General features: G+C 40.2%; 1 protein-coding gene and 1 pseudogene across 1 annotated transcript; one reads left to right on the top strand and one right to left on the bottom strand.

The window, feature by feature from the left end:
- LOC114266095 (enoyl-[acyl-carrier-protein] reductase [NADH] 1, chloroplastic-like) overlaps positions 1-19561 on the bottom strand; it is a 74091-nt pseudogene extending 54530 nt beyond the window's left edge.
- Positions 19562-21464: 1903 nt separating this feature from the next.
- Positions 21465-25610, top strand: LOC114272787 (uncharacterized). The gene is made up of 2 exons (XM_028214494.2): positions 21465-22804; positions 25436-25610. The coding sequence occupies exons 1-2, from the start codon at positions 21465-21467 to the stop codon at positions 25608-25610; spliced, it is 1515 nt and encodes a 504-aa protein (XP_028070295.2).
- The last annotated feature ends 1937 nt before the right edge of the window (positions 25611-27547 follow it).

Genomic DNA, 27547 nt, shown 5'->3' with positions numbered 1-27547 from the left:
TCTACTGCTTCATCCCTTTCCACTGGGTGATCGGCTAGGAACTCCGCTATAGCCCTCCCATTCATAGACTTGCGAGTCACATATTTCAGATCAAATTCAGAGAAAAGAAGCAACGAATGGGCTAGCCTATCCGTAAGCGCTGGTTTCTCGAAGAGATATTTGATGGGATCTAATCTCAAAACCAGAATTATGGAGTGAGCTAACAGGTAGTGCCTCAATTTCCTAGTAGCCCATACCAAGGCCAAACAAGCCTTCTCCAGTGGAGTGTAACGGGTCTCATATTCTAGCATCTTCTTGCTTAGGCAATAGATGGCTTTCTCCACTCTATCCTTAGATTTCTGTGCAAGAATGCAACCCATAGTCGTGTCGGTTACTGACAGATACAAAATCAACGACTTCCCCGACTCTAGTGGTGACAACACAGGCCGGTTCTGAAGGTACTGTTTGATCTACTCAAAAGCAAACTGGCATCGGTCATCCCATTAGAATTTCTTTCCTTTCTTCAAGAGACCAAAAAGTGGTTCACAAGTCAAGGTTAATTTTGCAATAAACTGTCTTATGAATTGCACTTTATCCAGAAATCTGCGCACCTCCTTTTCAGTCCTTGGTGGTGGCATTTCTAGGATGGCCTTGATTTTGGAAGGATCAACTTTAATGCCCCTTTGTATAATCAAGAACCCCATCATTTTCCCTATTGTGACACCAAAAGTGCATTTCTGTGGATTCAGTCACAACCAATATTCCCTACTCCGTTGGAAGAATTTTCAAGGCAGTGTCATGGCCTCCTTTTCCTTGGACTTGACAATCATGTCGTCTACGTACATCTCAACCTCTTTGTGGATCATATCATGCAAGATAGTGGTTGTAGCCCGTTGATAAGTAGTCCCAGCATTTTTTCAAATCGAACGACATCACCCTGTAGCAGTAGGTTCCCCACGGCGTGGTGAAGGCAGTTTTCTCTCTATCCTTGGGTGCTATCAAGATCTAGTTATACTCGAAAAACCCATCCATAAAGGAGAGCAACGCATGGCCTGCGGTGAAGTTCACCAATTCATCGATGTGCGATAGAGGAAAGTCGTCATTCGGACTAACTTTGTTCAGATACCCAAATTCTGCCATCTTTCTTCGGCACCGGAACAATGTTGGCCAACCAAGTCAGATACTCAGATACTAGCAAAAACCCTGCATCTATCTGCTTGGTGACCTCTTCCTTAATTTTCAAAGCCCAATCCGGGCGTATTCTCCGAAGCCGCTGCTTGATGGGGTTGGGCCTCGGGGTCAAGAGGGATCCGGTGTTGTACAATCTCAGGATCGATTTCAGGCATGCATTCGTAGGACCACACGAAAACATCTTTGAAATCTTTTAATAAAGTGACTAAGCGCTCGCGTTCCTCCGAAGACAACGTGGACCCGATCTGGACCAGACGCGGATCCTTTTCAGTACCCACATTAATTGGAGTGATTTCATCAACAAGGGGTTTTACAAACCTCTCCTCCTCTCGATCAATCAAATGTTTCAAAACTAGAAGAATTCCTTCCTCGTTGTTTTTATCAAAATTTTGAAAGTCATGATCAATGCAATATACAAGTGGCACAGAGAAGTACTCAGACACAACGATGGTATCATTCTCATTCAACGCTTTTGTAGACACCTCATTTTTGACCGACCTCAAGACTTAGATGTCATCGTTTGTGCACTTGATGATTGTGCATGTTTGTGTTCGTTTTGAGTGCCCGAAGTTCTCGGCGGAACGCCTTGTCTCTAGGCCTCTAAACTCTCTTTATTTTGTGCCTGTTTTTAGACCAAACCTTGTTGCATCTTGCCTGGAGGGGGGAAGGGCCTTGTCGGCCACTTTTGGCCATTGTCGGCCAATTTTCCTCCTTGTCGGCCACTTGAAGTGGTCGGTCGGCCACCTAAAGTGGCTGACGACCATTTTTCTCCTTTTCAGATATTTTCTTTGCCAGCTGTGCCAGCTGTTGATCATTGATTGCCATCTCCATACACGTGTATAGAAGGATGAAAGCAAGCCTTTGGCTTGTATTTCTATATAAGGGGAGGTCTTTCCCCCATTTGAGGGGTTAGAAAATTTTGTGAGCAAAATTTCCTCTCTCTCTCTCTCTCTCCCTATTTTGTGCTTGAAAGTGAGAATTCTATACACTCTTGCAAAGAGACCCTTGACCAAACACCTTCACCTTGGAGCTGAGGTTCTTTGAGGCTTGGTTTAAGGTCATAAGCTTGGTTTTGGTTCAGAATTTTGGCTGTTTTAGTGTTGTGCTTCAAAGGTAAAGACTTACCTCTTTTAAGCTTTGTTTTAATGGATTGCTTGGCCATCTTTTTATACTATTTTGACTTGGTTTTTCAACCATAAAAAAAAATGTTTTTAAGGTTTTAAAATGATGGTTTAAGTTTTGTTGAGTTAGGGGGGTTGTCTCCTCTTTTGCTCTTTGGCTTGTGAAGCCTCTTGTGCTATCTTTTAAAGCCTTTTGAAACAACTTTTTTTGGCCTTTTAACCACTGAATTCATGGGGAATTTCAGTGGCAAAAAGTATGTTTTGAGGTCTAAAATAAGAGGGGGTGGTCCCCCCCTCCTTGTGTCTTGTTTGCAAGTGTAAATAGCCTAGCATGTGTGCTTGTTTTTCTACCTCTTTGTAACTTGATCTCAACATGTTTTTGCTACTGATTTAGCATGCATTAGCTCTGTTTTGAGCTATTTTGGTCATATGAGCCTTGTCTTACATGGTTGTAGTGCAAAGGCCTTCACTAGCTTTATGTCTTAAGGCCTCTAACATGTTTTGCTTGAGATGACTGCATGCCATAACATCATTTAACATGTGATTTCAGTGCATATATCTCTGTCACACTCGCACTTATTCCACTCTTTCATTGCTTTTGAGAGTTGTGCTTTGAGCCTTGTTTGTGAGCCAACACATGAGCATGCTTTTCTTGCCTTTTATGCTTTAATCTCAGCATGATTTAGCCACTATTTTGGCATATTGTAGCTCTGTTGTGAGCTGGTTTGGTCATTTGAGCTTGGTATTGCATGCCTCTGGTGTAATGCTCTTCACTAGCTTTATCGATTTTGGCTTTTGAACATGTTTTGCATGCATTGCTAGCATGATTTACTGTCTTTTGCATGCCATTTCAGCACTAAAAGTCTGCAACGTCCCTCATTTCTTCATTTTTCCATTTGTTTTGAGGGTTGGTTAACCTTATGATTGTGTTTAAGCTTGAGATAGAGCTTGTGCTCAATGGCTTTAACTCTCTTTTGGGGGTTCCTCCTAGCCAAATGCATGATCTCTCTCATGTCTTAAATCATCCTTTGGTTGACCCCTCTCTCATTAGAGGACAATCACATTGGACTTAATCGGTTAAAGGATTAATCGGTAATCTAAAATGTGTAAACAAAATGAACCAAGTAAAACTTGAGCAAGATAAACATATGTGTGTTGCATTGCATGTGTTTGGATCAAATGTTAATCCAAACACAAGAAATGTGGGACGTTTCATACTCAAAGTGATGAAACATGTCACGTTTCTTGGTCGCCGTCACCCTTGATCATGCATGATAGGGTGGTGGCCATTTGAGTCTTATTTGTGCATTCATTAAGCTTGTACAAGCTTGGTTCTTTGGCCATCATGCATGAAAATGCTTGATTGGTGGTTGTAGACGCGCTCCCGGGAACCCCCCGACATCTGCGCACCTGCGACGTGGAGGCGGCGCGAATCTCGTTTTGTTAAGCTACTACAGTTCGGACTCAAATGTCACGGTTATGAATCTAATCTTACAATGTGCGATGGAAGATCGATAAATCACCAAAGGGTCCAAATCCGGCAAATCGTTTTGAAAAACTGATTTTTTAGAAAGAAGTGCCAAACATGGACTGCTTTGCCAGATACAGAGTCGCCACCTAAATATTTTATTTTGGGGGAACTTAGGAAACCCTGAATCGTGCCTAAGGCTACGCGTCCGTTATCACCAAAGTTGCCTCGGCTCGGGAACTTGGGTACGAGAGGGGAAGGTCATGTAATGAGCACCCTCGTTCGCCCGATCAAAGATCAGCCTGTACTAAACATGATATTTTGTTTTTGAAAACACATGTGTTCTTATTCCGATTAATTAGCTAGAATTACTATGTGATGCGCACAACATACAAGTATAGACTAGATCGCCTAATTTGGAACAAAACATTGCATATCCGTTCGTTTAAAAATGGTTTGAAGTTTGCTACTCGCAAGTAGGCTAAATCGAGGATTTCAATGAATTATACCAATTCAAGTAATCCAACCTTCACCCATAGGCATTCAGGCAGTTATAGCAAATAAGCAATTAGCCTCATGGCAAGCATGCTTTCATGGTAATCGATAACACACATGCAGTATGCTAAAGCGTAAACACTCACAGTGTACTCCGAGCTAAAACAAGGAACTAGTTAGAAATCATGCATGATCCTAGTTCATGTTAAGATGGCTAATGCAACGTATGCAACAATGCAACTAAAATAGGCTCGGCTATCTAGAATGTCATGTGAAATGCAACTTGGTACATGTATTCAAATAAATGTTTTGAAAATATAATGCAATTAGTATGATGCGTCGAGCCCGGTGCATGCAATACAGATGAATGGATGCGCGCATGCAAGCATAAGGTATGCTAAATGAAATATGCCCTAAAACTAACCATCGTAAGCGGTTAAGTAAAAGGGAGAAAGAAACGGGGGATGGAAGACATGTATCACACACACGCACGCTTATTACAACGTTACGCCCTCTCGAAGGAGGGACCGAATAAGAAGCTAACTAGCTAATCTAAGCTAATTATTACAAAATAAATTAATTAACTAATCCTAGTTAACTAATTATTACAAAACAAATTGAAATATCTAAACGCATTCACTATTAAAGGTACATAACAAAGCAAAAGCTAGCTATCTAAGTATGACAGCTAAGGAAAGCAATAAATCAGGAGCCTCAGAGGGAGAGGAATGCATGCAATCCCGGTCGCCTCGTTTGGAAATCCAATGTGATGCCCCGATTTGCCTCTGTTTTCATTTGTTCTTAGAACACTGCACCAAGCTCCAGAAAGCTGAAACTTCACCTTGGGAGTCCTGTGGGGGGGTGGCCGACCACTTTTGGTCTCTCCAGCCACCTGCCGACCACTTTCTTTGTTGAAAGCCAGAAAAAGTGGTTGGCCAGCTAGTTTTTCTGGCTGGCCGACCAGCTGTTGTTGCTGAATTCCAGTTTGCTACAACAGAGAGCAAGAAAGGGCATGGCAATGTATTTGCAAGATATGTGTGCACAACCACGCTCCCTATCATGTAATGAACTCAAGGGAGTGTAGTTCTCGACCCTCAGGCCATCAATCGTACATTTCAATGCATGATGGCCGAGAGGCAAAGTTGCACAATTCAATGTAAAATGAATGCACAAGTAAACACATAAAGCCTAGAACTCTATCATGTATGATCAAGACCGTCGGCGACCGGGAATTAAGGCACGTTTCATCACTTCAAGTATGAAACGTCCCTCTTTTCCCGTGTTTGGACTAACACCTATTCCAAACACAATGCAACACAAGCATGGCATGCACAATGCGACTCAACCATGCAACTTAATGCAATACAACTTAAGCATGCAAACATGTAATTAGCATACTAGCATACACAATGCTATGAACTACATGGCATGCACAATGCTCATGACAACTAGCGTACGCAATGCAAATGGTAGCTAGTATACACAATGCATTGATCATGGCATACACAATGCGAAATTAGTCATGCAAACAACATGGTATACTCAATGCTATGGACTACATGGCATACACAATGCACAATGGACTTAAACCAAAAAGGGTAGACCTTAGTCATGCCCAAATTAGCGGCCATAAGGATGAAATTAAGTCACATAAAGCATATACGAGCATGCATAATGCAATGGCCTATCAACAAGGCCTAAGAACACAACTCTCAAGAGTGCTCAAAGAGTGACAAAAGTGCAAGTGTGACAACACTAAGTGCACTGAAACTAGACAAGAAATGATGCCAAATCACTTAAACAATGCAAGTAAAGCATGCTAGGGTCCTAAAGCATGAAAGCTAATAAAGAGGACTACAAAGGAGGCATGCAATACATGGAAAATAAGCATGAACTAAGCATGGACAGAGCTCAAGTAGGTCAAAACAAAGACCTAAACATGCTGAGATGAGGACTCAAAGACCTAGGCAAGATGGCATACACATTAAGCCATAAACTACGCAACAATGCACAACACTCAAAGACACTTGAAGAGTGAATGAAGTGGGAATATGGAAATGCTAAAAGCTCTGAAATGTCATGTTAGATGATGCCAAATCATGTACACAACACAAATGAAGCATGCAATGGTGCTCAAAGCTTGAAGCAAGCAAGAGCATTTGTACTACAAGTATGCAAAACATGGAGCATGTGATCAAGGCAACCCAAAACAGTCCTAGGACATGTTAAAATAAGTCTAAAACATGCATGGAAGGAAGCCAAAATAAGCTAGCATGAAAGGCATAAGGCATGATGCATACAAGGCACATAAGGTGGATTACACCGCACCTATTAAGACCAAGCATGGGATGACTTAACCAACAAAATTCAGAGTTATATCATGGCATAGTAACCCAAAAAACTCATTGAAATGATGGCTCGCAAGCTATGGCATAAAGGCATACACAATGACTTATGTTAAGACATAAAGAGGGAAACCTTCCAACGCATTGAATGAGTGACAAATGCAAGTCCAAGACCATGAAATATGGACATAAATCACATAATAAATGATGCCAAATCATTCAAATAGTTCAAGTAAAGCATGCTAGTGGACTTGACACACAAAGCTAACAAGCTAGATTGAACCATAGCTATACAAACCAAGTCATGTATGGCCAAAACAACCAAAATCAGAGCTAAAGCATGCTAAAACATGGACAAAAGCTTCATGAAGTTAAGCCAAAAGCATACTAGAATGACATGTTAAAACATGATGGATGTTAGGCTATTTCAAGGAAATACACTACAAGTGCATGGAGCATGTAAAGGGTGACCAAACCAAACCCTAACAAAGGTATGACATGGAAAAACATCACCAAAAACATGCTGAAATGGACTCAACATAAGCTAGAATGACATGCTACTTCATGAAGCATACAAAGCTAGTGTGTGTGATTTACACTACAAGTGTATTGTGCATGCATGGAGTGACAAAACCAAGCAAAAACAATGGCATGCCACAGAAAAATAATCACAAATACAAGCTAAGATATGGCCAACATAAGCTTAACAAACATGCTCACACACGAGGCTAATGAAGACAATGAAATTCCTCTAAGTTTCAGTGGTGAGAAGGCCAAAACAAGGTGGTCCTAAAGGCTCACAAAGAAGGCACAAAAGCAAGGCCAAACAAGACCTAAGAGGGGGTAAACAATCCCAAACACAAAAGTGACCTTAAACAAACTTTTAAAGCACACAAAAACATAACTTTTTTCAGTAGGAAGCTAAGCTCAAAATAGCATGCAAAAGGGCTCAAAAGCTTAAGAAAAAATGGGGGTTTTAAGGGTTAAAGACTCACCCTTACAACTCCAGCAGGTTTTTCAAGCTCAAACCAACTCAAGAACACCAAAACCAGCTCCTAAGCACCTCAGTAGGAAAAGGATGATGTTTGTGTGTGTGTTTGTGTGTTAAAGTAAGACAAAATGACACTTTTGAACACAAAACAAGAGCAAAATGAAGACATATAGATACAAAACTATATGTATCACTCTAGCCCTTTTTTTTTTGAAGCTAGAGGAGGGTGGAGATGGTTCTCTCTTATAGAGAACCAAAAGCAAAGCTTCTTGGAGAAGCTAAGGTTCAAGGCAATCCCTCCATACATGTGTATGGAGGATAGCTTCAGTGCCCTTCGGCTGTGCCAGCTGGAGGAAAATATCTCCAAAAAGGTGGCAAAAAGCAGCTGACCACTTGAAGTGGTCGGCCAGCTACTTCAAGTGGTCGGCCAACCACCACAAGTGGTCTCCCAAGACAACAAGTGGTCGGCCATGGTGGGAGATGACCAGCACATTGAAAACAAGCCAGGGGTGGGGTGGTCAACCAGAAAAGATGGCTCAAAGACCTAGGGGACCAGTTGTCAGATCAGAAAATTGGCTGGCGGGAAGAAAAGTGGTCTCCAAGGAAAAAAACTGGTCTCCCACCCTTGTACCACCTTTCAAACAAGGAAAATAAGGTTTTTACCAAAAACAAACCAAAACGGATGCAAGACGAAAGTTCGGGAGGCAAAGCGTGCAGCCGGGAACCTCAAAAACTAGCTGACAAGCACCAAAAGTGGTTTAGGACCACAAAAGTGATCTCCCAAACCACAGTGGCCCTCTAGGCCAAGAAAACAAGGTGTGGTTCAAAAATCACGCCAAACGGAGAACGTTAAGCAGTCTCGAGACAAGGCGCGCGGCCGAAGGCTTCGAAAACCAAAAACTAGTCTCTAAACGGAAAAAGTGGTCTACGACCACAAAGAGATGGTCTATAAGACCTCTCCCTCCCTCAGGGAAGAGAAACAAGGCCTGGTCCGCAAACCGAGCCGAAGCACAAAGAGTTAAGAGGCCCGGGGGCAAGGCACTTGGCCGAAACTCCGAAAACTCGAAACGAGCACAACATGCACTATCACCGAATGCTCAATCGATGACGTCTAAATCTTAAGGTCGGTTAAAAATGGGGTGTCTACAGTGGTTTGAGAGCCAAGTGCCATATTCCTTTGAGCTTGAGACATGATAAGGAGGGTGGCAGTACACACATTCTTTGAAAAATACATTGCTTTGCCTCTTTTGCTCTCTGTTACAACAAAAGTAGGAGTCTGGAAAAAGCAGTGGCCGGCCGGCCACATGAAGTAGCCGACCGGCCAATTAAGGTGGCCGACAGCCACCTTCTGTGGCCGATCTGCCACCAGTCCATTTTTGTGCAAAGTTTTCCTATTTTGGAGCAGAGGCAGTCTGGAATATTGGTTTAGTGTTCAGAGATCAAGGCGAGTGAAAACAGAGGCAACCGGTGGCAAGGCGATGGATTTTTGAGAGGAAGCAACCGAGCATGCATGTGTCCCTCGCCCGCGTGGCCACTTTATTGTTTTAATAGCTAGTTGTAGCTGATTAATACATATGTTGTAATTAATTAGTTTAATCCATTTTGTAATATTTTAATTAGCTTACCATAGCTAGTTATTCAATTCTGTTTGTAATAATTAATTAGGTAGAATAGTTAATTAATTTCGTTTTGTAATAATTAGCTTAGCTTAGCGTAGCTTAGCTTATTTATTCAGACCCTCCTTCGTGAGGGCATAATGTTGTAATTATTTGAATACGTGTTTCAAAACATGTTATCAAATTGTTGCATTCATATGCCATCTTAGTAGCCGAGCCTATATAGTTGTATTATTGCATGTGTTGCATTAGGCATTTTGCATAGTTAGGATCGTGCATATTTCTAACTAGCTTTTGTTTTGGCTTGGAGTATACTGTAAGTCTTTACGCTTTAGCATGCTTGCATGAGTGTGAGTGTTGTCATGATAGCATGCTTGCCATGAGGCTATTTGCTTAAATGATTAACTGCATGAATGCCTGTGGATGAAGGCTTTGTTGCTTGAATTGGAACAATTTGACGAATGCATGTTTTAAGTCCACTTTGCGAAGTGGCAAATCATCATGTTTTAAGCCCACTTGAGGGTGGCATTTTCAAACCATTTTCGAAAACAAACATGAGTCGAAATGTTCCAATTCTTGTGATTTAGTCTATACCTGTGTGTGCGTCACATAGTAAAATTAGCTAATAACCGGAATAAGAACACGTGTGTTTATAAAAACAACATATCATGCTTAGTAAAGGCCGATCTTTGATCGGACGAGCGGGGGTGCTCATGTCATGACCTTCCCCTCTCGTACCAAAGTTCTCGAGCTGAGGCAACTTCGATGTTGACGGACACGTGGCCTTTGGCACAAGTCAGGGTTTCTTAAATTTTCTAAAAATAAAACATTTAGGTGGCGACTCTGTAATCTGGCAAAACAGTCTAGTTTTGGCATTATTTGATTCAAAATCGATTTTCCAAAATTATTTGCCAGATTGGACTCTTTGGTGTTTGTCAGTTTCAAATTGCACTTTGTGAGAGTAGATTCAGAACAGTGATAGGAGTCCGAATTGTAGGACCAATTCGAGCTCTTCGAAAGGGGGCGCGAAGAAAGTCGAGTCTACAGCTTCCAGCTCATCTAATTCCTCGTTTACAACCGACTCAAAAGAAAAGGAAAAAGACGACCTGGACAAAACAACGGCATCCGAGTTATCAACCCCAGGAATACCGAACTTCGACTCAGAAGAATTGGAATCTGATTCCGACTTCACAGACTTTGTGGAATCAGACTCCGGCTCACTACCTAATTCAGAACTGCCGGACAGGAAGCCCTCCTCTAGCTGCCAAGTGAGAGAGGGTGCGATAGATGCATTCAGAATACCACCGGAAAGGTCCACACTTGATTGATCTCCGATCATGGAAACAATGCCTGAGCTCTCCGGTTTGATCTAAGGATCCGAAAGAAGACAAGCCAGCACTGCTCTTATCTCAAGTTCACTGCCATTAGACTCATCCTTTGTACTCTGTTCTGCCTCAACAGGCAAGTCAGTCTGTTCCTCTGTGGCTTCATCCTCTTGCAGCTGTAGGTCAAAGAAAATCTCAAAGCCGGGCAAACGCCGCTTCTCAGAGTTCAACCATAGCTCAGGAAAGCCACAAAATGGGAAGTCCTCTCCCTCCTGGACAAATCAACCGTTCAGAGTTCCCTGAATTGGTCTATGTACAAGCTCATAATGCTTCCCACTTTGCTTTGCTTTGGCTCTTCCTGCCATTTCCTTTCCTTTTCTTACCTAGTCCTCTTTGGTAGGTGTGTAGCCCAAGCAAAAGGCATGAGGGTTATGTGGCACTTCGGCCAGTGCGGTAACGCCCTTCCGGCCGCTTTTTTCTAATCCCATCTCGGGTATATGCTATAGCTTATTCATGAGGTAGACTGATTGAGCACCAACATACAACCCCTCATCAATAGCTAAGATATCTTACACCATCCAGGCCTCAGCCAAGGTAAAACCAGACAAGAAAACATCCTCATCACTGTGTACAATCTCCAGTACTGGTGTAGTGACCTCCGGCGGAGGATGTATGGAAGAATTCCCAAAAACAATGGCTACCCCTTTTCCAAGAGGGCACTTCAGCATCTGATGCAAGGTGACAGAAACAACTTTTACTTGGTGCAGCCAAGGTCACCCAAGTAACAAGTTGAAGGTAGTCGGAACATCCAGGATGTGAAACTTAATGTCCTGTTGGGTCGGCCCGACCTGTGTTTTGATCTGAACTGTTCCTATCACCTTTCTACTTGTGTTGTCTTAAGCCTGGATCACCTAGGCCGTTGGTACAAAGTCTGCTAGCTTCAAGCCAATAGCATAGGTCGTGTACGACGGACAAACATTGATTGCAGATCCTGTGTCAACCAATACAATTGGCACCAACTTCTCTCTGTATTCAACTGAGATGTATAGTGGTTTGTTATGCTCAGAGCCCTTAGGTGGCAATTCCTTATCAAAAAAGGTCAAAGACGGCGTAGCACCTCCCGGGAAGACAAGTCTCACCAGTTGCTCTGGAGTTGTGTCGATAGATAGCTTGGCCTTATCCATTGCAGACAATACAGCTTGCCAGTGCACGCATGAAGCCATGAGCAACCCCCAGATAGATATGTCCACCTGAATCTTCTTCAGCTGCTTCAGTACAGCTTCTTCTTCTAATAGTTTCTCCCTCTGTTTTCAGCTTCCTTATCATTTCCAGATGCTTCTGGTTGGTCCAGGTGTGGGGGCTTGAAATACCACCTGCTCCTAGTCATGTGATCCATTTCCTCAGAGTACCAAGTGTCGTTTGGCAGGTCCTGACCCCAATCCTCATCAATGTGGGCAAGATGCAGATCATCATCTTCCCATCATATTCCTCCGGCAATCGACAGCCAATTGTCTGGTTCCATTGTAAGTACTCCTACGTCAACATCACAATCATTCCCCGTAGGGCCTTGGGCTTTTCCAGCCTTTTGATCATTCTCATCCATTTCATATTCGAATCGTTTGAGTGCGGCCTCTTGCTCTGTATCAACTATACTAACACTACTCAATTCCTGAGCAAAATTCTTAGTACCGGTGCTCTTCGGTAACTTTTCCTTGTCCTCGGCCGTTCCGGCCATTGTAGCAGTTCCTGCTTTTGGCTGTTCCAGCTTTGGTTGAAGTCCCTCATCCACATCAGGTTTACCACTGAGCCACCCAGAGTTGTCTGCTGCCCCATTCAAATCAAACTAATCAATTTGTACATTTCCCAGATCTTGATCATCATAGAACTGCAAATTGCTGATGTCCTCCCCGAGGTTGGCTAAGTCATCCAATCCCTGGCTTGGTCCATACTCCTGGACTACACTGACGTCCATTCCTATCGGCAACTCCAGCTCTGGTTTGGCCTGATTGGTTGGCACAATGTAGTAGCATGGGTTATATTCCTCTCCAGCTAAGTCCATGGATCCCTCATGCACTGAACTGACATTCCCACTTTTCTCCAAGGCTATCTTGCCTTCTTCTACCATAGTCACCACCACAGGTTTGGTTCGGGATATAGACGTGCTCATCATGCACAAATCTATGCTTTCTAGGATGAACAACACGGGCTTAGGTAGGTGGGATGGGGTGATGTATATACTGGGGGTGATGTATATACTGGGGTCATAAGGGACGACCAGTGTATGGATAAGGTTTACTTGCCTGGGTGGAGGGGCTTGGTTATGTAGTGGGAGAGGATTTGTAGTGACATTGGGTTTTTCAGGAGGCGCTATCACTTTGTTGTCAATGAGATCCTGAATCTCATGACGTAATCTGAAGCACTGGTCGGTGTCATGACCATGCTATTGGTGGAAAGCGCAGTATTTGGCCGGGTTGCATGTAGGAGGGAGATGATTGGGCAATGGGCATTGTTCTAACTGCTTCAGGTGCCCTTTTCTGATCAGGACTCTCAAGGCTGCGGATAGAGACATGTAAAGTGGGGTGAAAACCCTCTAGCCTCGGGGTTAGTGCTTCGAGGTTTGTGAGATGGTATTAGATGTACCGGCAAATGGGTTGGCGATTTTCGGTGTGGTGATGACCATACCCACATCAGAAGGCCTTGCAGTTGCACTACCACTCGTAGTCGCATTAGAACTGCATGTGAAAGATCTCTTCGGCTGCTCTTTCTCGTGGTCTATCAGACCCTACTTCATTGCATCCTCTATACCCTATTTCATGGAGGTCAGCAAAAGTAGGCAGAGGTATGACTATCATTTTCTATAACAACCTCGGTTGCAGGTTACGAACGACCATTCTGATTTGGTCCTTTTCAGCCGGCCGAACAGTCATCATAGAGGCCTTGCCCCTCCACCGACTGACAAAATCGGAGAAACCCTCCATCGGCTCTTGGCGAGTTACTTCAAGGTCATGAGTGGTGACCTCAATTTGAGTATTGTAGGAGTACTGTGCTATGAAGGCCTCATCCATTTCCTTCCAGTTCCTCTTCATCGAGTCTTCAAGTTTGGCATACCAAATGGTCGCGATACCCGACAGAGTCCGACCGAAGAGGGATAACTTCTGTTGTCTAGTCAGGCCCATCGGCCGCAGAATATCTGAAAATGGCAGCAAGTGGACCATGGGATTACCAGAGCCATCAAAGCGGTCTATATGCAACATCTTAAACCTTTCTGGCAATGTCACTGTTGCATCAGTATAGCCGTCCTGTATATCCGGGATCGAATTGGTGCCATGTGTCCTTTCGAAGACCTTTTCAAGCTTGCTCACTTTTAGCGCAGTAGGGTCAACCTCAAACTCAAAGGGGGCCTCCGTTTGGTACATCGGTGCTTTGGAGGTCTGGGGCTGAATTAGATCCACTGGAATGCTCGCATTTTCTTGGACATTAGTTGTGGGAGCAGGAGCTCCGGGTACTGGAATGTTTATAGGAGGTGGATGGGATGCAGAGGCTGCTGCTTGCTATGGCTGTTGTTGCTGTAGCTTGGCGATCAATTCAGTCTGCCAGGTTGCAATTTTTGCTTGGCTGGTGGTGACTTCCTTTTGGCGGGCAACATTCTGTTCCATATTCTCAATAGTTTGTTGAAGTTGGAGGAGCATTTCTTCCATCTTGACTAAGGGGTGCTGATCTATCAGAGCTGGTGTGTACTCTCTTTTCGAAGTGGAAGTAGAAAACTAGACTTCGCTGAATGAAGGTAACTGTCAAACTGGTGAGTTATGCTTGACTCTCCTCCGTCTTGTACCCGGGGGTAGCGACACAAACACTGGTTGTCCCCTTACTCGAGTCCAGGATGCTTGGGGGGTAATTGCCTCATTTGAAGCAATGGTGAAAAACTACCTTGCAAAAAGAAAATAAAGCAAAAGGAATAAAAATCAGAAACCACACAGCTCCTCGGCTCAGACAGAAACAACACACAGTCGCAATCTTAAGCTGGATAACTGTACTCAAACACTGACTTCTGCCCCAAATTTTGCCTCAAAACTAATACCCTCAAACTGATACCCAGACTTGCGACTGATATATACATTCCTGCAGAGTTTCACTCTAAAGCACGTATCAAGCAAGTGAGAATCAAAACACCCCTATGGTGGGGTAGGGTTTCCTTGTCCTAATTTTTCCAGGAGCTAGGGGTTCACTATGCAAACAAGTGATTTCAAACAAATCCTGCATTCGGGTGAGCAACCTGTCCTAATTTGGAATGGTCTCTATGGCTTCCGATATGCAACTAGGTCAATTGGTAAAAAAAAAGGTACCTCAGCAAGACTACCTAATAAACCTCTTGCACCTAACACTGGGAAGTGAAAGGAGGATCAAACGGCATAGCGGTAGTCCAGATCCAAGGCTTATGTTCCCATCGTAGCAGAACCAGTAACCGATCAGCCTTTTGGCAAGCCTCCGGCAAACCGTTCAGGAATAGCAGATGGCAAACACTATGACTTAAGCGCACCGATGCAAATGCAAAGAAACGCATAAGTATAAATAAAATAACATATCATGAGTTCGAGTCAAGTTCTCTAAGTTCCCAGCAGAGTTGCTAGAAACTGTAGACTCGCCTTTTTCCGCGCCCCGCCTTTCGGAAAGGGTTTGAAAAGAAGGCCTCACAGTTCGGACTCCCGTGGTTCTGAATCTAATCTCACAAAGTGCAATGTGAAACTAATAATCACCAAAGAGTCCAAATTCGGCAAACCCTTTCGAAAAATCGATTTTAAGTCAAATAATGCCAAAGTTAGACTGCTTTGCCAAATATAGAGTTGCCACCTAAATATTTTATTTTTGAAAAATTTAGAAAACTCTGACTCGTGCTAAAGGTCATGTGTCTGTCATCACCAAAGTTGCCTCAGCTCGGGAACTTGTGTATGAAAGGAGAATGTCTTGAAATGAGCACCCCCGCTCTCTCGATCAAAGGATCGGCCTCTACTAATCATTATATGTTCTTTTATAAACATTATGTGTTCTTGTTCTGGTTATTAACGTAACCTTGCTATGTGACGCACACAAGCCAGTATAGACTAGTCGCAAGGCTTGGAACAATTCAATTTCTTGTTTGTTTGCGAAAATGGTTTGAATTTACCACCCTTAAGTGGGCTTAAAAAAATGCAGATTTGCCACCAAACATAGTGGGCTTAAAATGCGTATTCGTTGAATCGTTCCAATTCAAACAACAAGCCTTCATCCACAGGCATTCATACAGTTTAGCATTTAAGCATATAGCCTCATGGCAAGCATGTGAAACCTGGCGATATGGCAATCACACTCATACAAGTATGCTAAAGTAAAAAACTTACCGAGTACTTCGATCCAAAACAGAAACCAGTTAGAAAGATGCATGATCCTAACTATACAAGATGCCTAATGCAACACATGCAATAATGTAACTAAATAGGCTCAGCTACTTAATCATGGTATTTGCAACACCTTGACAGCATGCTTTGAAACACGTATTCAAAGAAGCATTGAAATAACAATGCAGTTTGAATGATGTGCTGAGCCCCGGTGCATGCAAGACAAATGAATGGATGCAAACATGCAAGCATAAGGCATGCTAATTGAAAATGTCCCTAATCTAACCATCAAAAGCGATTAAATAATAGGGAGAAAAACGTGGGGTTGTAAAACATACCCATACGCACGTACACTTATTATAACATTATGCCCTTGCGAATGAGGGTTCGAATGAATAATTTAGCTAATCTAAGCTAAGCTAATTAATGCAAAACAAAATAAAGAAATAGTTAAGCTAAGCTACTTAATTATTACAACAATCAATTAACTAATCTAAGCTAATCAGCAACATATTGTGCTAATTAATTAAAACTAAATTAATTAGGTACAAAACCAGCTCAAAAATAACAATAGGCACACTGTTCTAATTAATTAAACTTGAGACGCATCAAATGCACATGCGCGCGCTTGTTTTCCATCTAGAATGTCACTACTTTGCTGTTGACTTCCTCTGTTTGCATAGTTGAATTCTGGTATGCTAGAAGGGCACTGTTCTGAGAGTACATCAGTGGCTGGCCGGCCACTAATGGAGGCTGCCGGCCATGTGCCTGCTGCAAAAGGGAATTGTTGGCCATCAGTGAAAGGCTGCCGGCCATCAATGTATGGCTTGTCAGCCACTGATGAACAACCTCATTTTATTACAACAGAGCACAACACAGAGCATGAAAGAAGTAGTTTCACTGGTTGTATGTATTATGCACCACTCCTTATCATCAAAACATCTCCAAGGAGTGGTTACTCTTGGCTCCAAAACCACCAACCAAACATTTTCAATGCATGATGGCCAAAGAACCAAGGAATATAACTTCATTGTATGCAAAAAAACAAGACTCAAGACCATCACCCTATCGTGTGTGATTAAGGGATATGGAGACCAAAGAGATTGGCTCATTTCATCACTTTGAGTGTGAAATGCTCCAATCTTCCTTGTGTTCAATATAACGTCCGATTGAACACATGCAATGTAACACAACATGCTTATCTTTCTCAAGTTTTACTTATCACCTTTGTTTACTCATTTTAAATTACCAACTCATTCTTTAATTGGTTTAGTCCATTGGTGAGAGTCCTCTAAAGAGAAACAAGTGTCAACCAAGGGATGATGTAAGGCAAAAGAGAGTTCATGTCGTTGATAATGAGCCCTCAAAGAGGATTAAACCATTAAGCATAAACTCAATCTCAAGCTTAAAGAATCCCAAACTTGAAACAACCCTCAAAAGCAATTGAAAGAGTGAAACAAATGAGGATATGACAAAGCTATATATGGTGAAATCACATGCAAAATGACACCACTACATGCAACCAACTCAAGCAACTCATGACCAAAGCTTCAAAACACTAAGTTAGTGAAGGAAATTGCACCACAACTATACAAAACAAAGCTCAAATGACCCCAACAGCTTAAAACAGAGCTAAAGCAGGTCAAAACAGAGGGCAAAACAAGTTGGACTTAAGCTACAAATTGCTAGGAAAACATGCTAACATATGAAGCTATCTAGGCATGCAAACAAGACACAAGGAGGGGAGGCTAACCTCTCCAATTTTGGACTTCAAAACATGGTTTTTACAACTGAAAAACTTCTAAAATTTAGTGGTTAAAAGGCCAAAAAAAGTTGATTTAAAAGCTTTGAAAAAAAAGGCACAAAAGCTTAAGAGAATCAGGTAACAAAAGGGTGAACCACCCCTAACTCAAAAGGGGCCTTAAACCACTATTTTTAAACCACAAAAATAGAGATTTTTAGAGGTCAAAACCAGCTCAAAAACAGTATGTAAAGATGGTAAAACAAGTATTTAGAACAAGAGTAAAATACAAGTGTTCTACCTCTTGAAGACAAGATACAATTTGAGCAACAAAACAAGCCAAATCAAGCCAAAATCCTCTTCTAGAACTCAAACAAAACCCCAAGATACCTCAGCTCCAAGGTGGTCAAATTTGATCAAGGGTTCATGTGCAAAAGTGTAGAGAAACTAGACTTTAAGGCACAAAATAACAAGAGAGAGTGAGAGAATTCTAGAGAGAGAGAGAGAATTTTTGTCTCCAAATTTTTCTACCCCCCCCCCTCCCTTCCACATGCAAGAGAGGGGTCATATATATAGAAGATGCAAATTCCCTTCACAAAGATCTAGCCACACACGTGTTAGAAGATGCATGAACCTGTGCATACAGTTGGCATAAAATATCTGCTGGAAACACTGATGGCCAACAAGGCTTCATTGATGGCCGGCAAGCTAAAAGCCATGGCTAGCAGCCTTCAAGGATGCCCGGCAGGCCATCAACATCCTCATGCTGAAAAGACGTAAGCATGGTCCAAAGATGAAGTAAGAAGGATGCAGGGTTTGGAAAACTCAAACCTATGGTGTCCTGCTGCGGACTTCAAATGTTCAGTGAGCAATCAGAATCGCCATCGAGTGTACCTGCAAGAACATCGAAGTCTTAAAGGGCCATAAAAAATGGGGTGTCTGCAGCTTGGTTTCAGTACCTTCAAAGAAAACTCTTAGTTTTTCCCAGTCCTATGACTTTGAGGGGGAATGAAAGGCATTAATCACAGAGTTGCAGCAGAGCAGCAGTAGCCACAACAATGGAGCAACCTCAACAGCAGTCATTGCATGGCAAAGTTAGAGCAACAGCTTCAGCGGTCACGTGTGAATTACCAAGGTTAGTCATTAGTTTGTTAGAGATTTACTATAGTTTAGTTAGACAGTTATGGTTAGGTTAAGTGTATTAATCTTGTATAGATACTATCCCCTCAGTCTAATAGATTCATTCAGTAAAATCAATAAAGTTGACATCTTCTTGTTTTCTCTTTAGGTTTGGCATCATTTTAATACCATGGAGAGGGTAAAACAGCATCACCTAAAGGAAACAAGGAAGTGAGAGATAACTTTAAAAAATGACAAAAAAATTACAAATACTTTAACTTTGGTCCATTGGCAAGCGAGTGCACAAGGATGTCAATTCTTCCACAGTCCTGTTTAACAGATTCAACAACTTCCTGCAAAGATATTTCAACTAATCAATTAACAGTAGAGATTCCTTAATTTATCTATTTGGTCTGCTTGATTGCTTGATACATTTCAAGGTCCACAAGTGTAGTCAAGAAGCTCAATATCCAAACACAAATACATATGCCAAGATTCACAATGCATAGTGCACGGTTCTTAAGTGAGTTTTGATAAGTGATTGTGCTCGTGAATTTATTGAAAGTAATAAAATGGCTTAATTGAATAGCATGAAGATTAAGAGAAATGATACCTTAATAGTCCAGTTTGAGGACTGACCATGTTGTCACATTTGGAAAAAGTACACTAAGGAGTTTTTATTTTTTTGGAGTAAAAGTTTTGGAGTGTCATATCATATCCACAACATTGTCACATTTAGGAAAAGTACACTAAGGAGTTTTCAATTTTTTTGGAGTGGCACATTAATACTTGCCACATTGTAATATCACATCACACCTGTCACATTAATAAAAGGATATAGCTGTCCACCAAAACACTACCAAAATCAAAAATTGAACAACACGGAAAGAAACTCTCCACTAATAGGACTTAACAGATCAATAGAAAAAACTTGGAACTAATTGGAGTACTTATTTGTGAGATGAGATTTATTGGTAAATATCCCTAAAAAGAATTGAACCCCATCTATAAAAAAAATAAAAATAAAATACAATTGACCCCTTAAAAGATTAAATGAAACAAATTGTTTTTAAAAATTATTCTAAAGTGCAATTAAACCTTAAAATTTGTACGAACAATATTATATATTCATAAAGGTGCATTTATAGATCATATTTATTCTGTTTATAGCTCACATCACATTAATTTTAAATTTATACTATATATCTCACTTTTAGAATAACTTTTTCAATAAAAATTATGGTTACATCGATTTTTCCCAATTGCATTCAAGTGGCCAATTGCACATTTGGACAATCTTCCCAAAAAAAATAAAATAAAAATAAATAAAAATTAGAGGAAATATCATTTTCCTCCCTAAACTATTATGCGTTTTTCACGTTGAGCCCCATACTTTGATTTATTTCAATTTAGTACTTGAACTTTCCACAAATTGATCAATTAGACCCCTACCGTCACCTTCTGTCCACAATTGGACGGAATGTGATGAGCTATCCCCCTGAACTATCTTTTGGGGCAAATATAAGAAGGTTTCCTTACAAAATAAGGTGGTGTGATAGACAGTTCAACTACGGCTTCATTGGGATCAAAATCAGTTTTAGGGTTTTGAAATTCCTTATTCGAAATCGAAATCAAAATCAAAGTTCATCATTGAGCGAAGGGCACAAACTAACATTGAATCATAGGTTAGGTTCGAAAGCAAAGTAATCGACTAATTGTTTATGGTATTTACTTTTAATATTTGTTTAATTTTGAAGCTAATGATTATGAAAAATCAATTTATGATATAATACTATTTTGATTTGGCATTTTTTAGAATACATCTTTGTCTGTTTTTCTTTCAAAAGGATTTGTTTAATCGTAATTGTTTTACTTGAATAGTGTAATACTTGATTAGCTTTAGTTTAATCAGTCATTAAAAGAAACTCATGTATTATGTAATCCTTATTAAAAATCAATTTACCAAGATTATAGACAACATAGTTTTTTTTTTTTTTTTTTTTTTTTTATAAATGTATTCATACATGGATTTCTTCAATTGGAACTGTCTTATGGTAATAGTAGTTTAATACTATTTTTATTTATTTATTAGTATAATTAGTCGATAATAGCATATTTTTTCATTTAAAAATGAGAAGAAAGGATCTTGTTATTTCACAATCAAAATGCATCATAGGGGTTTGGTTAGTTATAATCCTTAGAGGGTTTATAGTGGTGGATTTATCAACTATTTTGACTTTTGTAATTCTGATGAGATATCACTTGTGGAGTTGGACAATATGGCCAAGGAAGTAGGTTGCACTGGATGTGACATCTATTACTATAAGGTTAATTATTGTGTTGGGTTAGAGTTAATTAACATTGATCAAGATGTAATGAGGATGGAGACACTTGTGGATGGAAACAGAGTAGTAGAGGTTTATGTATGTTGTTTAGGAATAGATGGTGTTATAGATGCCCAAGTTAATCAAGTACGGTTAAGTGCAAAAAGAATTCAGAGAAAGGGAGTACTTGTAGACATACAAGTAGCAGAAGAGGAAGATAGTGCTGACTATGATCCTAATCCCTCAGACTCTTTCTCATTTGATGAGTCTGAGAAATATGATGATAGTGACTATGGATTTTCTGATGATGTGCATTGTATGAGGCTAATGTTGACAAAGATCTAGAGTTTGCTATTATAGAAAGTAGTAAGAATGCAATGACTGAGGCAGTTGATGACCTACAAAGCCTTGGAAGCTCCTCTGATGAGCTAAGAAGTATTGACAGCTCATCTGATGAAGGAGGTACTTCTCATAGGAGGCAATACCTTGTTTTTAATGTTGACTCTGATATGCACAACCCTCAATTCAAACTTGGTATGGAGTTCAAGAGTCATGATATGTTTAGGGATGCTGTGAATGAGTATGCAATTAAGTGGAGAAAACATATAACATTTACCAAGAATGACAAACAAAAGGTGAGGGCAAAGTGTAAAGTTGGTTGTCCTTGGGTTTGTTATGCTTCATATGTAAAACATGATGGGTTGTATAGGATCAAAACACTTGATGATCACACTTGTAATAGGTCTTTTGATGTGGCATATGTGAGTTCCAAATGGATTGTCAAGAGGTACTTTGAAAGAATTAGGTTAAATCCTACATGGCCAATTCAGTTATTGTCAGACACTATTTCAAGTGAGCACAATGTGAAGGTTGACTTACAAAAAGAGAGAAGGGCAAGAAACAAGGTGCTGACACAAGTAGAGGGTACTGCAGCTGAGCAGTTTGCAATGTTATGGAGTTACATTAAGGAGATTAGGAATACCATTCCTAAGACAACAATCTGCATAAAGGTGAAACAGATTCCAAAGGTTAATGAATGGACTAATCCAAGGGTTAGTGATGGGATCGACATAGAGTCAAAGTTTAAAAGGTTGTATTTCTGTTGGGGTCCATTGAAGAAAGCTTTTATGAATGTTTACAAGCTAGTTATAGGAGTTGATGGATGCCATTTGAAAGGGTCACATGGTGGTATTCTCTTGACTGCTGGTGGGATAGATGCAAAAAATTGCATATTTCCATTTGCCTATGTAATTGTTGAGAAAAAGAAGAAGAAAACATGGTTGTGGTTTCTAGAGTTGTTAGAACATGATCTGAATATTGTAAACTCTCATTGTTATACCTTCATGAGTGATAAACAAAAGGGTTTGATTGATGCAGTGGCAAAGTTATTCCCAAATGCTTCACACAGGTTTTGTGTGAGGCATTTGTACAACAATTTTAAGGGTGAACACAAGGGGTTGGTTCTAAAAGATCTGTTGTGGAAGACTGCAAGGGTAACAACTATTCCTTCATTTACCAAAGTGATGGCAGAGATTAAAGAAGTTGATTGTAAGGCATATAATTGGTTAGTTGAAAGACCACCAATTCATTGGAGTAGGAGCCACTTCAACACTTTTCCAAAGTGTGACCTTTTGCTAAACAATCTATGTGAGTGCTTCAATTCAAGCATCTTGGAAGCTAGGAGTAAACCTGTGGTTACAATGTTAGAGAAGATTAGGTTTGTCATGACCCGAACCTGCCCCTAAAAGTTTAGGCCATGACCGGCCTGTACCTAGGCCTCAAAGACAAAATTTTTAAAATATTTAAATGACATCGGGGCCTAAAGCGGAAGCCAATCAGATGGTAATGTCCATTGAGCTTGTGCATACATGATAACTAAAATAATTAAAACAATGTAAACACACTAATATACATATACTTATATATGTATCTCACACTCATATACATAAAACTTGGGTAAATACAAAATTCTAACAATACAGGATTAAAACCTCAACACAGAGGTGCACTTGATGGCTTGACTTAACAGGTTCACAAAAGAATTCCTGAGACTGACCCAAGGATGGTCTCCAGATTGATCACCTGCATACAGATAAAATACGGAGTAAGCGAAGCTCAATGAGTAATAATAAAGTGAAATGAATCAGGTAAATAATCTAGATTCAAAAGTAGCATAACACCATACTCTTCCTCACTTACATCCTTCACAACATTATTCATGATTATATTTACCAAACGGCCTCAGGCCCACCATATAACAAAACGGCCTTGGGCCCAATCACATATCAGAACGGCCTCGGGCCCAATTATATATCAAAACAGCCTCAGGCCCAATCATATATCAAAATGGCCTCGAGCCCAATCATATATCAAAACAGCCTCAGGCCCAATCATATATCAAAACGGCTTCGGGCCCAACACATCAATAGCTGTTTGAAACATTAGAGGGTAAATAGAACATCGACATGTCTCCACCTCCCTTGGCTTTCGGCCATGAGTTATAAACAATTCATATCATTATAGGGTAAATAGAACATCGACATGTCTCTATCTCCCTCGACCTTAGAGCCACGAATCATAAATCATAACGGTTTTAGGCTTATCATTATTAATAGAACAAAACGACCTTAGGTCCATGTCAATGCCATTGTTTAATCATTTCCATCAAAATATAATTCACATAACGTATACCATTGTAATAAACACAATTCGTATCCAGGAAAAATACATGAATCCTGGCATTACTCATCCCAAACATGCCAATCACAATCCTAATATGTAACCCGTAGCATAATGATTCCAACATACCAAGTGAAATCAAGATATATGAATTAATAATTCATAAGCAGAAATACAAGAATAAACATAGCATTACATTATTATTACTCACAGTGGTCTAGGCGAGCAGTGGTCTCCTTCCGTCGGTGACCTACACATAGCACATGTATACAACGGGTAAATAACGCATTCTTCTATTTGTTTATTATCTCTTTAGTTTCTTTACTCACTTGTTCAATTCGTTTACTTTCTATTCATTTTTAAGCATTTTAAAGGGATTAAATAGACACATTAACAGTTTCAGAGGGTCAAACAGAACAAAAGGAGGTTGTAGAATTTCTTAACTTTGGCCATACGCGCGGAAGTCCCTGCCACACTTGCGGGCAGGTGCGCCGCACGTGCCTTTTTAGTAGTGTGATTCCATTCCTCTCCCCTGTCTTCTCCACGTGCGGCTGTGAACCCCGCACGTGTGGTTATGCCTCCCACGCGTGTGGCCATGGGCCCCGCACGTGTGGTCGTTTGCCCTGTTTTCTGCAGTTCGAACATCACCAAAAAGCCAACTTTCCAAAGACATTTCTAAGGCAAATATGAGCAATATCTCTCCAATATCATATTATGTGAACGTGATACGCATGAATTTATACATAAATAGGTCTTAATTTACCAAAGTAACTTATACAACTTGTTAATCACATTCCTTTTCATCCTCCCATGGTTAACAAAATAGATACAAATATATGTGCGTCTATAGAAGTTTAATACATGCAAAGATTAAAGATTAGAGGATAGATTTTCTTAGGTTAACACAAGAATCATCTCTTAACTAGATCAAAACAATGGATCTTGATGTTTTCCATACGTATTTACCAACCAAAGTGAGTGGTTCAAAACCCCAAGTTAGATAAGTGGAGAACATCATTCTCAAGTTGATACCAAACAATTAGAGTGAGATTTAGGGTATCATAGTTAGGTTTCACATACCTTGTTCCCTATTCTTTAAATCTCCTAGCAAAAATCCTCAATCTCTAAGCCCTAGTTGCTCTTCTCTTCTTCTCTCTCTTTTCTCTTCACATTTTTGTCTCTCATCTCTTTTCTTTTCATTTTGTTGAGTTAAGCAAGGCTCATATACTTATATATATATATATATATACGTAAGCTTATCACAATTAGGGAGCCAAATGCACCCTTACGAATCGCACGAAACCAAATTTCAATTAAACTTCCCAGATGACTCTAAAAATTATATTGATCATAACCATGTACTCTGTTCTGGTTTCTAAAGCCTCCAAGGCCTTTAATTTGCAGTGCAAAGTCAACCACCCAAACGCACCTTAATGAATCAGACGAAATAAATTCCCAATTAACTTTCCCAAATAGCTCTAAAAATTCCCAATAGCATATCCATGTACTCAATTTTGATTTCTAAACCCATAAGGGTCGGCAATTTTAGTTTCAAGGTCATAACTCAACAGATAATTCCTCAATTCAAACAGGTATAGGTAAATTAAAGCACATTAAACCATAATTAAATAAAGATAATTTCTTATACTCATTTTGGGGTCGTTACAAGGTTGTTGTTGAAGGAAATAGTTCAAAAAAGAAGAGATGCAATGCAAAGACACAATGGTCCTATATGTCCTAAGATTCAAAATCATTTGGAGAAAATGAAAGTGGATGCAGCTGGATGGATTCCTAGATGGAATGGCAATGAGCAATTTGAGGTTGTAGGGCCATATGGTGAGTAATACAAGCTAGACTTGCAAGCTTGGATTTGTGGCTGTAGGAAGTGGGATTTATCAGGCATTCGATGTGCCCATGTTGTGGCTACTACAAATTTATTAGTTCAAGAACCAGAAAAATATGTTCATCAATACTAAAAGATGGAGACTTATCTGAAGATCTATGACAATATGTTGAGTCCTATTAATGGTAGAGAAATGTGGCTAAGAACTGAGTATGCAAAGGTGCTGCCACCTAATGTGAAGAAAAGAGCTGGGAGGCCTAAACAAAATAAAAGAAAGGAGAGTGAGGCACCAATTCAAGGCACAAAGCTAGGAAGGCAGGGCATTAAAATCACTTGTAATAATTGTGGGAAGGTGTGACACAACAGGAGAAGTTGCAAGGTCAATGGCAAATTCTACTTCATGCAAGAAAGCCAACCTGAGGGGAGCCAAACTAAACCAAGCCAACCTCTGGGGAGCCAAACTAAACCAAGCCAAACTCAAAGTCAATTAACTGTAGAAGCACCTGAGGTCAAGAGACACATGAGACAGAAGAAACCAGCTATCAATGTTATTTCTTTTTTTTTTTTATAAAAAAAATAGTAACTTAACTGTCCTATATTTGATTGTGTTTAATTGTGGATAATTCAATCTTATTACCAGTTAAAAGGAGAGTGGTACAAGAAAGTCAGTCAACTCCATCTCCAATGATTTCAACTAGCACACCAAAGGAGGGTCAAATGATGTGGAGAGGCAAGCTAGTGTACAAAGCTAGTGGCCTTAAAACATCATCCACTGGATAGAAAAATGGAGCACTTGGAGATTGGAAGTAGGATGCATCCATTGCACAGAAGATTGAAATTTTTTTTTTTTTTTTTTTTTTTTGGATAGAAGAATGAAACATCTACATGACTTTCTCATTGGGGCTTTTTTTTATATGTAATGACTTTTTGTTTGGAATGGTTTTCCTGAACTTGTTAACTATGTAAAGGTAGTATTTTGGTTGTCACAAACAATTGTGTGTTTTGAAAAATTGAATGACAAATTTATGAATGTTGCTTTTGTGCATGATGCTCTATTTTAATGGATGGTACTCCTCATTTCTATGTAAATGTAGCTTGTGTTGGTTTTGGTTGCCATAAGATGGATGGATTCCAATTGTGTGTTTTGAATGAATATCGCTGATAGGTTTTTTATTCATTGAGTGAATGCCATTTGATGGATGGATGCCAGTGATAGGTATTTTTTTCATTGGTTGACAAGGGGCCATTCAAAGAGGCCACAAATTAGTTTTTTTGATGAATGAATAACAAATAGTTAAATTAATACACAATGCCACTGTTTTGTATATTTTTTATTATTTTATATTAAATGATAGTGTTCTGTTTTTGTAAGGGTGAACACAAATTGTTTTTTAAGGAACAAACAAATGCTGTGATGCTTTGTTTTTTTTTAAGAGTAAAACCTTAACACAAAATTTGAAATTTTCATTCAAAATACTTCCCTCATTACATTTCATTCATAATATTTCCCCCCATTACATTCATTCATTCATAATAGTTTCCCCCATTACATTCTTTCTTACACTACATTACAAACCACATTGATAAAATGATGCACCATGAGGCAGGCAAGCATATCCATAGTTTTCTCTCTCTCATATTCCTTGTCTGTAATCTTGCTTCTAGCTTATTAACATTCTTCAATAGCCTAGGGATGATTTGCACTGCGTGTGAGCACATAGGTGGGTCTACCTAGGTGAACTGATTACAACCATTAGTGGGACAATTGAGGAACCTCCTACCACGATTTGCATCAGTCCATGATGTTTGTATCAACCTTTGTCTTCCATAAAAAATGCATCTCAGGTCTTCCATGCCATTTGAACTCCATCTTTCTTCAATTGAGCTCGATCTTCCCTGATTTCTTAGCCCTATATTTCTCATCCTCTTTCACCACCG

This window comes from Camellia sinensis, chromosome 10, assembly GCF_055761805.1.
Source record: "Camellia sinensis isolate YWXY chromosome 10, ASM5576180v1, whole genome shotgun sequence".
Taxonomy (NCBI): Eukaryota; Viridiplantae; Streptophyta; class Magnoliopsida; order Ericales; family Theaceae; genus Camellia; species Camellia sinensis.
This window is presented reverse-complemented; position numbering and strand designations above follow the sequence as displayed.